General features: G+C 43.4%; 1 protein-coding gene across 1 annotated transcript; it reads right to left on the reverse strand.

The window, feature by feature from the left end:
* Positions 1-1,828: 1,828 nt before the first annotated feature.
* On the reverse strand, positions 1,829-5,764 carry LOC118797962 (B-cell receptor CD22-like). The gene is made up of 6 exons (XM_036557260.1): positions 5,744-5,764; positions 5,290-5,356; positions 4,654-5,001; positions 3,713-3,946; positions 2,022-2,220; positions 1,829-1,871 (listed from the first exon to the last, which is right to left on the reverse strand). Exons 1-6 carry the CDS (start codon positions 5,747-5,749, stop codon positions 1,829-1,831), a joined length of 897 nt encoding a protein of 298 aa, XP_036413153.1. The 5' UTR covers positions 5,750-5,764.
* Between the last annotated feature and the right edge of the window lie 11,090 nt (positions 5,765-16,854).

Genomic DNA, 16,854 nt, shown 5'->3' on the forward strand with positions numbered 1-16,854 from the left:
CCATCTTCCCATTGTCGGCTTCTCTTTTGCCGTCTTGTCTTCTTCCTCCCGCCACCACAGAGTTCTGTGATCTTTCACTCAAGCTGTTTTATCTCAGCTGCAAAATTCTGCTTCTGAGCACCAATGTGTTGCCTATCAGAAGAAGAATCAGATGAGGCCATAATTTCCACTTGAAAATGCTCTTTATTAAGCGAAGAAAGCAGAAAGGCCACTCAAAAAGTAACTGAAACTCTTAGCACTTCTCTTTCTCCTGATTGGTACAAACCCACACTAATTAACCTCAGCCCAGCACAAAAAAGCACAAACACATAAACACAGATTACAGAGGAACCAACAGCAACAATAACAGTTCTTTTCTTAGCAGTCACGTGTTTCCTATGTGCCTTATATAGCATAATGCTAAAGTGCTCCACTGACCGCGTAGCCAGTGGCAAAATGCTACAATACTGTTGATATCAGGAGGATTGATCCACATGATGGTCACTGAAACAATGAGGGAGAACTCCAAAATACTTTCTGTTTCCATGGCATAGACATTGATGTAAATTGTGTCCATGGGTCATAAAACTGGTCTGGAACAGAACTGCAAAGTTGTTTATGTCATTTTGCTTTAAATCACTGAGACATCATCAAGTGTGGAAACTGCAGACCTGCAACATAATAAACACAGAGTGATCCACCGGAAAACTGTAATTCAATATGTATTTCAACATTTTTAGCTGATTTAGACAGAATAAGAGACTCAAACAGTTTGATGAGGTCAGTTCTTCTCACCTGTTGGCAGCATCGGTATGAGTAAATCTTACACTGGTGTACTGAACCTCATCCACTTCAGTCTTCTCCACCACTTTATCACGGTGGTGCTGGACGCTGGCGTACTGAACCTCCTCATCAGCCCCAAAGGCAGAAGCTGTCACTGCAGAGCTCTCAGCATTCCTGGGGTTTCTGACTCTCAGAGGTACAACACTGTCATAATGAGCATCATCCTGATTGGACAGATCTGGATCAGGTGCTGCATAACTGGTTGCAGATCTTACTGCCACATTACTGTAGAGATTTTCCTGAATTGAGAAAAAAGTCAAAATTGAAAATTACAAAGAAAACACTGTTTTTTGTTGACGTGCCTGTCTTACCTTTGATGGATTTGCTGAATCATCTTGTCTCTTTGTCCTTAAATAAATATAAATATAATAATAATAATAAGAGAATAAGTGAAGGTACAGTAAAACGATCTGGATGAATATTCAGTTTCAATGTATTTTTGTGCATCTTGTGACACAAGATGCACATACATACCTCACACACAAAACACCAATGATGACAAAAAAACATCCACATCCAGCAACGACCCCAACAACAGCAAACACCACAACTGAAATCTTAGCCTCTGTGTGCAGAGAAATGTTGACAGCAGTTGAAAATTACAATTTTTTTTAAGAATATCTTAAAAATGTTTTTGGTTTAATTGACACTTATCCACTAACATAACAACACTACTGACTGCTGTGCGTAAAGAAATATTGAAGTCAGTTTTAAATTACACAAATATTTAGGAAAGTAATGTGTTATAAAGTGTTACAAAGGTTTTTAGGGGTTAATTAATATTCTTCCACCATTAATACCTTTTACAGTGACAGGCACTGCAGCTGATTTCTGAGATCCGTGTTCATTCTGAGCCACACAGTAGTAGGATCCACTCTGTAGAGCCCTGTAACTGTGTCCAGATCCTACAGGTGAGCTTCCACCTTCTTTAAACCAGGTGTAGTTCTGCACAGGTGGGTTTGCATCACTGCTGCAGATCAGAGTCACTGAACTACCCTCTGTTGTTTCACCAGAGGGACTGATGGACACTGAGACGTTCTTTGGAGGATCTAAATAACAGAACAAAAGCACTGAGTGATCTAAGCATCATGAAATATTACAGCTCTAGAAAAGAGAATTGGTACGAAAACTGAATGTACTCACACAAAACATTCAGAGTTAGAGCTGCAGAGTATTTATCTCCAAGTTTATTACTGCACTTGCACTTGTATTCTCCACTGTCCACAGAGCTGATCTTCTTCATTGTGTAAGTCTCTCCTTTTGCTACGAATGATGTTCCTTTAAACCAGTTATATTCCACAGGTGGGTTTGCATCACTGCTGCAGGTCAGAGTCACTGAAATGCCCTCCACTATTTCACCAGAGGGACTGATGGACACTGAGACGCTCTTTGGGCCATCTAGAGGTAGAAAGACACATTACAGTTTATGGAGGTCCTTTTCTATTTAAATAAGTGTACAGTTCCATGGAACTACATGAGTTCTTCTTCTTGGTCCAAAAGCTGCTAGGGATAATCTGACTACATTTACTATTAATCTCGATAGTTTCTCAATTACACCAGGCACATCTGTAGAAAGCCTTGGTGTCACGATCGATCCCAATCTGGCCTTCGATGAGCATGTTACCAATATTACCAGAATAACTTTCCTCCACCTGCGTAACATTGCTAAATTAAGAAATGCACTGTCGCTACAGGATGCAGAAACGTTAGTGCACGCCTTCATCACGTCCAGGTTAGATTACTGTAATGCTCTGCTTTCTGGTTGTTCCAGCCAAAACCTTGACAAGCTTCAGTTAGTCCAGAACGCTGCAGCCATAGTTCTCACCAAAACCAGGGAATTTGACCACATTAGGCCAATTTTGTGTACCTCACATTGGTTGCCAGTTAAATTCCGCATTGAGTACAAGATTCTTCTACTGACATATAAAGCTTTGAATGGCCTTGTTCCTCAGTACCTCAGTGACCTTATTTCCTATTATCAACTGACACGCCCACTTAGATCACAAGGTGCTGCTCATTATTAGTACCCAGAATAAATAAAGTTACGTCAGGGGGAGGAGCCTTTTCATACAACACCCCCCAGCTTTGGAATAACCTACCAGTCTGTGTTCGGGACTCAGACACAGCCTCTATCTTTAAGTCTAGGCTAAAAACTTACCTGTTTAGTCGAGCCTTTGGTTAATTTGTTTTCCTAACTATGTCCCTCTTATCCCCCCCTACCATCCCCTCTTTCCCTCTCCCCCTCTTTTTCCCTGAGCTGAGCGGCTGCCTGTCCTAAGAGGGTCTGACGTGACTGATGTGGAAGGCGCACTGCACAGTGGTGTAAAACTGTATCTACTTATACTGTTTTGTGTCTGTGCTGTTATCTGGTGTCGACCAGAGGAGGATGGGTTCCCCTTTTGAGTCTGGTGCCTCTCGAGGTTTCTTCCTCCTGTTGAGGGAGTTTTTCCTTGCCACTGTCACCAAGGCTTGCTCACTGGGGGCTTGGACCCAGATTCTCTGTAAAGCTGCTTTGTGACAACATCTATTGTAAAAGGTGCTACATAAATAAATTTGACTTGACTTGACTATATTTATGTTAAGATACTCATCATTAACTTCAGCTCAGAAAATGATTTGTTTTACCAAAACACTCAGAATCACTGTAATGCAAACCTTTCTTGGTTCTGTGGTTCTCTGGTTCTGTGGTTGGACACTGTTAGAATCAAGATGTTTCCGTCCTCTCACACCAAAGCTTTAACTAACTTTTTATTGGTATTTCATTTAGTAATAAGTTTAAAATTTCATTGAGAGAATAGTGATGCTGCAACAGTTGATGGTTCAAAACAGTTCAGCATGAATCCTCAGCTTTGATTGTTTTCTGAGACTGAATGAATCAATCTGTACTTACATCTGACATTCAGAGTGACCTCAGGAGAGTTCAGACCCAGTACAGCACAGTGATACCTGCCTGCATCCTCCCTGCTGACCGGCTGCAGGTGGAGTTGGTCAGTACTGGAGGATAAACGATGTCCATTTCTGTACCAGGTGAATGTTGGTCTGACTGTCAGACTGCAGGTGGTTTTACATGTGAGAGTGACTTTATCTCCCTCTATCACTCTCTCAGGAACCTCCACCTGGAGATCTGAGAACCAGAGAAAACAAACTCATATTAGCTGAATGAATGTATCAGTGTTGTTAATGATCTACTGCTAATACAGCACTGTTAAACACTTGATTGTGCTGCTGACCAACTCTGACTAATGTACTACTGTTTTTCTTTGAGAAATATTGTTTGTAAACATTCAAATAATTTTCTCACACATTTTTTGGCAAATTGCATTTTTCAGCCCATCTTTGCTCTGAAAAGACTCTTTCCTGGATGCTGCTTTTCTGAATATGAAATCATGATTACAATCATATTTGCATCACCTTTTTCAAATCACATCATTATTTTATTATTTTACCTCATTTCTGACCCTAAACTGCCCCATCTCAGCTTTTTTGGAATGTGCTGCAGGACTGAACGGCAGAAAAGGTTGTCTTTTTACAAATGAAATGAAGTTGACCAGACAAAACCTGAAAGATCCTGCGTTCACACTGTCTGTAATAAATACGAGTCACATTTTAGAATCACTGCTTTCGTATTTTATTTGCATTTTGTACCATCCTAAAATTTTCTGATTTCGGTTTGCAAAACACTTCTGGACTGAATTCTGGTTCTCCAGTTCTAAGCAGTGAGTTCCTCAGGTGTTCTATGAAGGATTGATGTGATTCTATTACAGAACTGCTTTGTGATCCTGAACACCAGTGAATGAAGTACAGTGTCTTATTTCTGCTGATGGATCTTACCTGTGACTGAAAGATCAACTCCACCTTCACCTTGATACTTTCCTCCAGGTTGGTCTGTTATAAATGTGAAGTAGTATTTACTTTGATCCTTTTCTCTCACAGTCTTAAATCTGAGAGTGCAGTCACTGTGTTCATCTCCGAGGTACTGAACTCTGCCTCTGTACTCTGGATCATCTAACAGATCAGGAGGCTCTGAACCTTTACCAGACTCTTTGGTCCAGAAAGCTTTGTGGACCCTGTAACCACTTGGATATGTGTAAGTGCAGCTCATGGTCACTTCAGACCCCTTTAGAGCACAGAAAGATTTAGAGTTGTAATTCACAGCCCACCCATCCTGAGCAACAACTCCTGCAACACAAAATACAGAAATGTGTAAATTATTACTGTTTGGGTCTCAGTCAGTAAAAATGCTGCATAAAGTCTCCACTTCAGCTCATTTCTAAGACTGTTCATTTCAGCTGAGTTTGAATGATCAGCTGTAATAATCTGAGCTCATTTGGAGATAAAAGCACAAAGTGAGAAGCTCCACAGGTCTTACAGTAGTTTAGAACAACTGACCACGATATGTAAAAATACATTCTTATAACTTTGTGGGTGCCGTTTATATTTTGATGAGAAGTAACAGCTCTGACTCACCAGAGATGAAGAGCAGAAACAGCAGAGAAACAGTCAGAGACATTCTGAGTGAGATCAACAGTTCAGCCTGTGTGATCACAACACAAACAGCATAACACTGTTTATTTTCATAAATGTAAAAAAAATGCTGTTTCAAGAATCAACAACATGCATAAATCTGATAAACCACTTTCAATCTACAAACAGCAGTTCAGACCTGCAGTTGCTCCATTAGAAGCCTTTTATGAATTAAACACTTTCTACAGGCCTCATATTAGAGCTGCATCACTAATGTTCTTTAAGTGCACTTAACTCAGAGTGTCTCACTGATTGTTCTATTGTGAAGATTATCAAAGAGACTAAAATAAAAAAACTAAAATTAAACTACAGACCATAAAAGTATAAATATCAGTTCACTTCTCTGTTCAATATAAACTCTCTACTTACTGAACAAGAAATGAGAGTATTTTCCTACCTTCATTAAGTCACAATCATCTCCTGAACAAAGAACGAATGAGGAGAACAGAAGAGCTTCATCAGTTTAAACAGTCGGTGTGAATGTGGTTAAAGTCTTGTTGTCGTCTCACATCCTGACAACTGTTCTTCTTTTTCTCCTGAATCAGTCCTTCATTCTTCAAGTACACAAGACTCACTTATTCTCATTAAAAACTGAATATGGTAAAATTATTGAAAGATCTGCTCCACGTTGAAGAATATTAATGAGACACTTCTGAGATGATGAACATTTTCCCTTTTAAATCAATGACTTTTACCTTCTTGTTGTATGTAGACAGAGTGAGTGACTTCAACTGACCAGCAGCTTCATATATTCACACTAGAACTTCCTTTCTCTCTGAACATGCACAGCACTTCATGATGTCACTCTCATGATGAACAGATAACGCAGCTCAGTTTCTGAGAGCTAATGCTAAAAATACACTGCAGCACACACAGCATTATGGGTAGAGGGAAACCAGTGATAAGCATCAGTGACTGAGGAAGATCCCTCATTAAGAGACCTGCATTAATGTTGATGATACTAACTCGTGAAGGACTTTTAGGGGCAGATTCACTAACTTAATTCACTAACGCTGCCCAGTAATGATGAGAAAGAATATTACTGTGGTGAACCTGGTTGTACTAAGTATGTTGTTGCCCTAGACATGAGAATTAACATGAGACCTGTAGGCCGTCCTGTGTTCATAGTGTTATTATAATACTTAACATCATAACTGAAAGGCTTTCAATCCCCCAAGTGCTGCACCAACAACCAGCATCTATAGTTTATCAAATTAAACTGTCACTGTGAGACTCTTTGTTTGGCTGTAGGTCCTGTTGTGGTGTTTGCTGTGAAGGAAAAGTAGAGATTAACTGATATTTACAAATAGAAACAACAGAAATCATGAGTGTAATCTGTAGTGTTTATACTCCTGAGTGACGCATAGGGGAGTCAGATTCTGACCAACCTTTAAAAGTAGAAACACTACATCAGCAGCATTTAGAAAGTGTGACATTTAGTTCAGAGCTGATGATGTCATTTCCTCTGTATCTTCAGTACAGAATTAGTCTCATTCAGATTTAGAATCAGAATTCTAATTCTAGAATGCTAGCAGAATGAGTGTTTATTGTTTATATTTTCACTCTGAAGTAAAGCTCTGGTCGACTCTTCACATGATTCTGTGTGACTGTAGACATTTGTGTTGAGTGAGTCGCACAAAACTGCAGTGAATCATTTCAACAGTAAAACCAGTGTTAGCTGCTAAATACACACATAGGAACTGAGTTCAGGCGTTTACATCAAGAGCTGCGTACAATGAATAGAAAATTAAATTGTTATTTGCAATTATTTAATGATAATTAATTGGCATCTAAGATTTTAGAACTGTGACAGCCCTAAATGACATTAATAGTGTTTTTCTCTTTGATAAAACTAGTAAACTCTTGATGATGATGTCATAGTTGGCTTGTCATCTACTATTGGTTTGTACTGCCATCTAGAGGAAAGTCCCTGTAGTTACATGCAAACTGTATCACAGTATATGCCCATCACTGACTGACTGATATCTGGAGCTGTGTATTAGCTCAACTGATACTTCATCCATCTTTCTCTTCTGCTCACTGACATTTCAGGTATTTATTAGCAAAACTGCTGCTGTTTCATTAATAAAAGTATTAAATGTTTCATTAGGTAACTATTACAGTCTTGGGTTTGGTGTTCTAATGGGACAGAATGAGTCAGACATGTGCGGAGTGTAAAATCTGAGCAGGCTTTATTAGTTTGAGGGAGTTCTGTAGTCGTAATCACAAAACAGGTCAAGCGATCATCCCAGGACCCAAGATGTCATGATCTGGAACCCAGCTTTGCTCCTCTAGGCCTAAACCCCACCAGGGATTGGACTGCCACTCCTGGTCTTCTGGAGTCCAGCACCCGGTGAACAGTGTAGACAGGGGCTCCATCCACTCCCTCTGAAGGGAGTAGCGTGACGTCGGGTGTGGCCTCATCCAGCGGACCTGAAATTACAGGAATTACATGAAACAAATGCAAAATGCGATAGTGAGGGGCAAATCTAATTAGTAATTGACATTATTGATTCTTTTCAGAATTTTAAAAAGGCCAGTGTACTGGGGATTAAGGTTTTTACTCCCCTCAGGGAATCAAAAATTCCTTGTGGACAGCCAGACCCAGTCCGGATTCTGGCATTGACAGTGATCTGCTTGCTGCTTGTTTCTTTGCAGGGCGACTTCAATCCTTTTATGTGCCCCCCCACTTCCATACTCTTTCACTTCTCTGCACCCGGTCATCTACGACTGGGACGTCCAAAACTTAAACTGCACTAAAAAGGGGTAATTCCTATAGCTGAGCTAATGAGTTCTGTGCCGTCTCCACCCATATAAAAAACCTAGACCAGTCCTTGGGATTGTTGTAGCAATACAATCTCAGAGATTTTCCCAGTTCCTGGTTCACACGCTCACATTGTCCATTATACTGAGGATGGAACCCTTAGATTAAACTAATTGAAAGCCCAATGTGCTCAAAGAAGGCTGACCAAACTTGAGAAGTGAACTGTGGGCCTTAATATGACAGAATGTCTTCTTGTGTACCGAAGAATCTAAAAACCTGTTTCACTAAAGAGTCTGCTGTTTGAAATGCAGCTAGCAGTGATGCAAAAGGAACTAATTGGACACTACATGAAAATCTATCTATAATCTACCTATAGGATAGTGGTGAAACCACTGTGGTTCAGGTTGGTCTGTAACAAAATCTATGGCAATGTGCTACCAAGTTCCAGCAGGTATGGGTAATGGAACAAATTTACCAGCTGGTAACATTTTAGGAGTTCTGCATTGAGAACAGACGGAACAGGATGATACAAATCTACGAATGTCGTTATTCATGGACTCCCAACAAGAATGATTAGTGAGTAACTGCTGAGTGCGATTCTCTCCTGGGTGGGCCGAAAAAAAGGAAAAAGTGTGCCCAGGACACGCGCCTATCTCTGAATCACTGGGGTACATACAACCCCATTTTCAAAAAAGTTGGGATGCTGTGCAAAATGTAAATGCAAACAAAATGCAATGATGTGCAACATACTTAAACCCTATATTTGATTGAATAGTACAAAGACAACATATCAAATGTTGAAACTGAGTAATTTTATTGTTTTTTTGCCCATTTAGAATTTGATGGCAGCATCAGGTACTTTAAAAGCTGCATGCAATGAAAAGAAAATTAAATTGTTAATTGTTATTTATTAATACTTTATTGTCAGCTAAGACTTTATGATTGTGACAGCCTTAAATGACCTTAAAAATATTTAATCCTTGATAAAACTAGTAAACTCTTGATGATGTCAGAGTTAGATTATGATCTAATGTTGGTCTCTACTGCCATCTAGAGGAAAGCAGTTAAAATCACATGTACACTGTACTATGAGGCCCATCACTGACTCACTGATATCTGGAGTTCTGTATTAGCTCATCTCACACTTCATCCATCTTTCTCTTCTGCTCACTCATATTTCTGGTATATTAATTTATAACTATATTAAATATTTCACTTGGTAACGTTTACACTCTTGGGTAAGATGTATGCAGAGATTATGTAGATCAGCTGAAGTTAGTTTGGAGGGAAATAACAACACAGACATCAGTGAACTCATTTAGAAGATCCATTACTGTAAATATCAAACTTATAATGAAAGATAATAAAAGTACTAAAAGTAGTAGAAAAGAGAAACAGGCATTGTTGTAGGCTTAATACTGCAGGAATGATGGGAAATTATTAGCTCAAACATAAAGAATGTGGATTGTTCCAAAGCAAAGAATTCAACTAAACTAATCTCCCCTGCTGGACACTTACTGTAACTACCACCAACACAAAATCAATCCTGACTACATCAGGCTAAACTAACCCTAAACCCAAAATACAGACACTGACGCTCTCCTTCTGACCTAATCTGACCTTTTCCTACTGAAAATAAGAGCACAGTTCTCACCTGTTCATTTTCTCTAAGATGAGAGGAAGATTAGTAACAAACTTCTTCACAGCTTCACCAAGAGACCAACAAACAACAACAAAACAACAGAACATTTCACCACATTGTTAAAACAAACAGGTTCCTATCAGTGTTCTTCTCAATCTATGAATCCCAAGTTTCAATGTGTGAATTTCAAAATGTGCAAAGTGAAAGAGCAACATAATGCTGTGCAACTGAGCAGGAAATGGAATAAAGAAATTAAAAGCAAATTAGAAGTGGTCAATGTTTAGTGCAGAGTCCTGTGTGTAATGGGTGTATATGTGTGTGAGATGGTCCTGTTTGTCCTATTTGTTGTCGTGCTTTAGAGCTTGGATGGCTTGTGGGAAGAAGCTCCTCCTCATTCTTTCCGTGTTTGCCTTCAGGGAGCGAAAGCGCTTCCCTGACCGCAACAGACAGAAGAGTCCATTTTTGGGGTTGCTAAGGTCCTTCACGATCTTCCTGGCTTTTGTCCAGCACTGCTTGCTATAGACAGTCTGCAGGTCAGGGAGCTTGGTCTGAATGATGTGTTTAGTTGACCCCACCACCCTCTTGAGAGCCCTTCTGTCCTGCCCAGTGCTGTTTCCAAACCAGGCTATGATGTTCCCAGTGAGAATGCTTTCAGTGGTGCAGGTGTAGAAGTTCCATACACTCTGGAGGGCAGTCTGAAGTCTACCGCCTGAGGTGGTAGAGACACTGGCGGGCTTCACCTGAGAGTTGATGTCGCCACACTATGACAGGTCCTGTGAGATGTGAACTCCAAGGTATTTGAAACTACTCTTTCCACTGCAGCTCCATTTATTCATATGGGATGGCAGCTTCTCTCCTGCTTCTTTCTGTAGTCCACTATCAGCTCCTTAGTCTTGCTGACGTTAAGGAGAAGATTATTATCCTGACAGCAATTCTCCAGGTGCTTGATCTCTTCCAGGTAGGCCCTCTTATCATTGTCAGAGATCAGACTTACTACAACAGTGTCATCGGTGAATTTGACAATGGTGGTAGAGCTGGAAGTGGCCATGCATTCATATGTGTACAGTGAATACAGCAGGGGGCTCAGAACACAGCCCTGAGGTGAGATGTGTTTTCCTACCTGCACAGCTTGTGGTCTGTCTGTCAGGAAGTCAGGAGATCCAGTGACACAGGGATGGATGAAGTCCCAGATCTGTGGAGTGTGGAATTTGGAGAGGATAAGTGTTAAATGCTGAGCTGTAGTCAACAAACAGCATTTTAACATAATTATCCTTCCAAGTGTCCAGGTGGGAGAGTATTGTGTGGAGCAGATGTGTGATGGTATCATCTGTACAGCGGTTGGGGCAGTATGCAAACTGTAGTGGATCCATGGAGACCGGCAGTGAGGAGGTGATGAGGTTTCTGATTAGCTTTTCAAAGCATCTAATCACGACTGACGTAAGGGCTACTGGGTGATAGTTGTTAAGGCACGTTGGCTGGGGTTTTCTTTGAGACAGGGACGATGAATGACTGTATAAAGCATGTTGGAATGATTCCAGTTGTCAGGGAGATGTTAAATATTTCAGCAAATACCATAGCAAGCTGAAAGCACAGACTTTGAGGATTTTACCACTAATTCCATCTGGTCCCGCTGCCTTCCTGGTATTCACTCTCCTAAAAGTTTTGTCACATCTCCCACCACAATGATGATCAGGCTCTGTCCTCTAACAGGATCTGCGCATGCTCCACCGGCCACACCATTAGCCCCACTAGCACTAGCGTTATTTGCTCCACTAGCGCTGCCAGCTGCATCCTTGAAGTGAGCGTAGAAGGTGTTCAGTTCATTTGCTAGAGACACGTCCAGGATGGTGAGCTTTTGAAGTCTATTATCCTCCACAGCCCCTGCCACAGTGCTGTAGAGCCACTTCATTCTGTGACACTAGTTTTCTTCCGTAGCACTGCTTTGCTTCCTTCACTGCCCTCTGTACTCTGTAGCATGCAGCCTTGTATTCATCCATGCTGGCGGTGCTGAGCCTTGCATTGTAGGCAGTGGTGTGAAAGTTCAGAGCGTTGCGAATGGTTTTATCCACCCACGGCTTCTGGTTGGGAAATGACCTTACGGTAATTTTTGGGACCTTATCGTCTACCACTTTCCCAACAAAGCTCCCGACCGCTTCCGTAAACACGTTGATGTCTTCAGAGCTGCAGCGGAACATATCCCAGTCCGCGCTATCTAGAGCGATCTGCAGGACGGCCTCTGATTGGTCTGTCCATTGCAGGACCTCCCTCTGAACTGGAGCTTCTCATTTCAGCTTTGGTTTATATTTTGGCATAAGGAAGATGGCAGCATGGTCCAACATTCCAAATGCAGGATGTAACTGTACTTTATAACCGTCTTTGAACTAAGTGTAGCAATGCTCCGGAGTTCTGTCGCCCCTGGTGGGGCAGATGATGGGCTGGTGAAAGTCTGGTATTGCGTGCTTAAGTTAAGCGCTGTTGAAATCCCCATACACATTGAGCGTGGCTTCTCTGTACTGTGTCTGAAACTGTGTTAGTGCTTCATGAAGTTCACACAGTGCAATGTCCGTGCTCGCCTGAGGTGGGATATAGACAGTGCAGATAATAATTGATGTAAACTCCCTAGAAAGGATGCAGCTTGAGGGTGAGCAGCTCTAGGTTGGGTGAGCAGGAGTGTGTGAGAGTAACAACGCCAGCGTTGTCGCATGATTTGTTGTTCATCTTAACACACACTCCGCCTCCTCTTAAGTTCTCCGACTCTGCTGTCCTGTCCATGCGGTAAACTGAGAAGAACTTGGCTGGCTGGATGGTGTGGTTCGGTATTACTGGGCTCAGCCATGATTCAGAGAAGCAAAGGAGATTGCAGTCCCGAATGTCCCTCTAGAACTTGATCCTGGCCCGGAGGTCATCAAGCTTGTTCTCCAAAGACTGAACATTGGCTAGCAGTATGCTAGGCAGTTGTGGTCGGTGTCGTCGAGCCCTCAGACTGTTCCTGATGCCGGCCTGCTTTCCTCTGGGACACCACTTTGCGTATCATTTGTGAGAAGATACAGTCTAAAGTGAGAAGAAAACTAAATAAAAAGGCAAAAGAGAAGACAGTGTGATCAGAGAAGTTGTGATGGCAGCCTACTCCACCAGCACCATCCCGTCACACATCCTGCAGGTATTTATAGCCTGATCATCCTTGAGCAACGCCATCCGCAGGAGCCTGAAATTACTATCACCTTAAGCATGCAAAGTCCCTCATTTTTTAGTCCAGGGAGCTTATAAATGCAAAGATCACTATTTACCAATGACAAATGGGGGGCATCTTACCCTGGTGGAGATTTCTCTTTAAAAGGCCCCAATAGCCTAACATGCTGCTTTTTAAATATATGAGGACCACAGCTGGCAATCATTCCATCAGTTATGCATAAATGTTTGACAGTAAGTGGGAGTTTGTGTGTCTCTTCACACCTGCGATTACACTTTTACCCCAAAAGACAGGTCTGAAATCACATCGTTAGGAGTAGTTTTAAATGTATGCACATTACCATGCACAAGAAAGAAAATATTTTTGTTATATTTGGCGCAGTAGATGAAAGGACCCTTGGACAGTAGGTACTTCTCCTTCACACAAAAGCATCATCACTGTAGAAGCGTAAATGCCCAAGCCTCCTCTGACCTGTATGATAAATTGTACTGCTAATACAGCACTATTAATATTAGTAGTATAATAATTTTGTAAGTAGTTTGACCAGAGGAGGATGGGTCCCCCCTTGTGAGCCTTGGTTCCTCCAAAGGTTTCTTCCCTAGCTCTGAGGGAGTTTTTCCTTGCCACTGTCGCCACTGGCTTGCTCACCTGGAGGATTTACATTTCATGTTAAAACTTTGTCCTTAATGGATTTCTGAGAAGCTGCTTTGTGACATCAGTTGTAAAAAGCGCTATACAAATAAATTTGAGTTGTTAAACAACTCAGTGTGCTGATCAACTCTGACTAATGTACTACAGTTAATGACCTACGGCCAATACAGCACTGTAAAACACCTCAGTGTGCTGACCAGCTCTGACTAATGTACTTCAATTAATGATCTACTGCTAATACAGCGCTGTTAAACACCTCAGTGTGCTGATCAACTCTGACTAATGAACTACAGTTAATGAACTACTTCTATTACAGCACTGTTAAACACCTCAGTGTGCTGATCAACTCTGACTAATGTACTACAGTTAATGAACTACTGCTAATAAACCACTGTTAAACACCTCAGTGTGCTGATCAACTCAGACTAATGTACTACAGTTAATGAACTACTGTTAATACATCATCATCATCATCATCGTCGTTAACCGCTTAGTCCAGTTAGGGTCGCGGTAGCAGTTGGGAGAGCAGAGAATCCCAGACGACCCTGTCCCCCGCAACTTCCTCCAGCTCATTCCCGGGAACCCAAGCCGCTCCCAGGCCAACCTGGAGATAAAATCCCTCTAGCGCGTCCTAGGACGACCCCGGGGTCTTGTCCCAGTAAGCCGTGCCTGGTACACCCCCACTGGGAGGCGTCCAGGGAGCATCCGGATCAGATGCCCGAACCACCTCAGTTGGCTCCTCTCAATGCGGAGGAGTAGTGGCTGTACTGCGAGCTCCTCCCGGATGGCCAAGCTCCTCACCCTATCAAATAGAGTGTAGCCCACCACCCTGCGAAGAAAGCTCATTTCCGCTGCTTGTATTCGTGATCTCATTCTTTCAGTCATTACCCATAGCTCATGACCATAGGTGAGGGTCGGGATGTAGACCGACCGGTAAACAGACCGACCCTCTTCACCACTACAGTCAGGTACAGCGACCCCATTACTGCTGCCACCTGTCCCACCCTGCGGTTGATCTCACGATCCCTCTTCCCATCACTCGTGAACAAGACCCTGAGATAATTAAACTCCTCCACCTGGGGCAAGTCCTTTCCCCCTACCTGGAGTGGGCATGCCATCCTTTTCCGGGCTAAGACCATGGACTCAGACTTGGAGGTGCTGATCCGCATACCAACCGCTTCACACTCAGCTGCAAACTGCTCCAGTGCGCGCTGGAGGCATCCATGTGATCCAGAAAGAACAACATCGTCTGCAAAAAGCAGAGACGCCACCCTTCGGCCTCCACACATAATGTCCTCCTGACCACAGCTAGGCCTTGACACCCTGTACATGAATATCATGAACAGGAGTGGAGACAGGGCACAACCCTGGCGGAGTCCAATGCTAACACTGAAAAAGTCTGACTTAATGCCGCGTATACGAACACAGCTCTCACTCCGGGAGTACAGAGATTGAATGGCCCGGAGTTGTAGCCCTGGCACCCCATACTCCCGGAGAACCTCCCACAAGATATCTCGGGGAACACGGTCATAAACCTACTCCAAAATCCGAGGTTCAACTATCGGTTGAAGTCTCCTTTCCAGCACCTTGGCATAGACTTTCCCAGGGAGGCTGAGCAGTGTGATACCCTGATAGTTGGCACACACCCTCCAGTCCTGTTTCTTAAAAATAGGGACCACCACCCTGGTCTGCCAGTCCAAGGGTACTGTTCCCGAGGTCCATGCAATATTGCAGAGGCGTGCCAGCCACGACAGCCCCACAATATCCAGAGCCTTTAGCATCTTCAGACGAATCTCATCCACCCCCGGTGCCTTGCCACTGAAGAGCTTGCCAACTACCTCAGTGACCTCCACCAGGGAAATGGAGAAGCCTCTGGCCCGTGAGGGAGGCATATCTCCGGATTAAGGAGTTCCTCAAAGTGCTCCTTCCACCGACCGACAATATCCTCATTTGAAGTCAGAGCTTCCCCACCCCTGCTGAATACAGCTTGGGCGCAGCCACCCCGACCGCTCCTGAGTCGCCGGACAGTCATCCAGAACCTCCTTGAGGCCGACCGAAAGTCTTTTTGCATGGCTTCTCCAAACTCCTCCCACACCCTGGATTTTGCTTCTGCCACTGTTGTGGCTGCCACCTTTTTTGCCTGTCGGTACCTATTTGCTGAGTCGGGAGTCCTTTGGGCCATCCAGTCCCTAAAGGCCTCTTTCTTCAGCTTGATGGCCTCCCTCACCCCTGGTGTCCACCAGGGGGTTCTTGGGTTACCGCCCTGACAGGCAACAACAAGCTTTTGGCCACAGCTACGCCTGGCATCTTCCAGAATGGAGGTTTTGAACAGGGTCCATTCAGACTCCATGTCCCCTACCTCCTCTGGGACATGAGAAAAGCTCTCCCGGAGGTGGGAGTTAAAATCTTTCCGAACAGGGACCTCCGACAGTTGTTCCCAGCACACCCTCACTGTTTGCTTGGGCCTACCGGGTCTGACCATCGGTCTTCCCTGCCATCTGATCCAACTCACCACCAGATGGTCATCGGTTGACAGCTCAGCACCTCTCTTCAGCCGAGTGTCCAGAACATATAGTCCCAAGACAGATGAAACAACAACAAAGTCGATCATTGACCTATTACCCAAGGAGCTCTGGTACCATGTACACTTATGAACATCCTTGTGTTTGAACTTGGTGTTCGTTATGGACAATCCATGCCTGGCACAGAAATCCAATAACAATTCACCATTCGGGTTTAGATCAGGCAGGCCGTTCTTCCCAATCACGCCTCTCCAGGTCTCCCAGTCATTACCAACATGAGCATTGAAGTCTTCCAGTAATACTATGGAGTCTGTAGGCGGGACCCTTTCCAGAACCCCGCCCACTTGCTCCAAGAAGGCCGAATACTCCGACCTGCTGTTTAGTGCATAAGCACACACAGCAGTCAGAGTTTTCCTCTCTGCAATTTTAATTCACATTGAGGCGACCCTCTCGTCCACTGGGACAAACTCCAACTGCACGGCTGCCAGCCGGGGACTCGTGAGTATCCCCACACCCGCCTGGCACCTCTCACCCTGTGCAACCCCAGAGTAGGAGAGGGACTAACCCCTATCCAGGAGTTTGGTTCCAGAGCCGACACTGTGGGTGGAGGTGAGCCCAACTATATCTAGTTGGTACCACTCAACCTCCTGCACAAGCTCTGCCAGTGAGGTTACATTCCACATACAAAGAGACAGTTTCTGCCGCAGGGTCCTAGGCCACCAGGGGCCCCCCCGCAATC

The sequence above is a fragment of the Colossoma macropomum genome, unplaced genomic scaffold (genome assembly GCF_904425465.1).
Source record: "Colossoma macropomum unplaced genomic scaffold, Colossoma_macropomum, whole genome shotgun sequence".
Classification (NCBI taxonomy): Eukaryota; Metazoa; Chordata; class Actinopteri; order Characiformes; family Serrasalmidae; genus Colossoma; species Colossoma macropomum.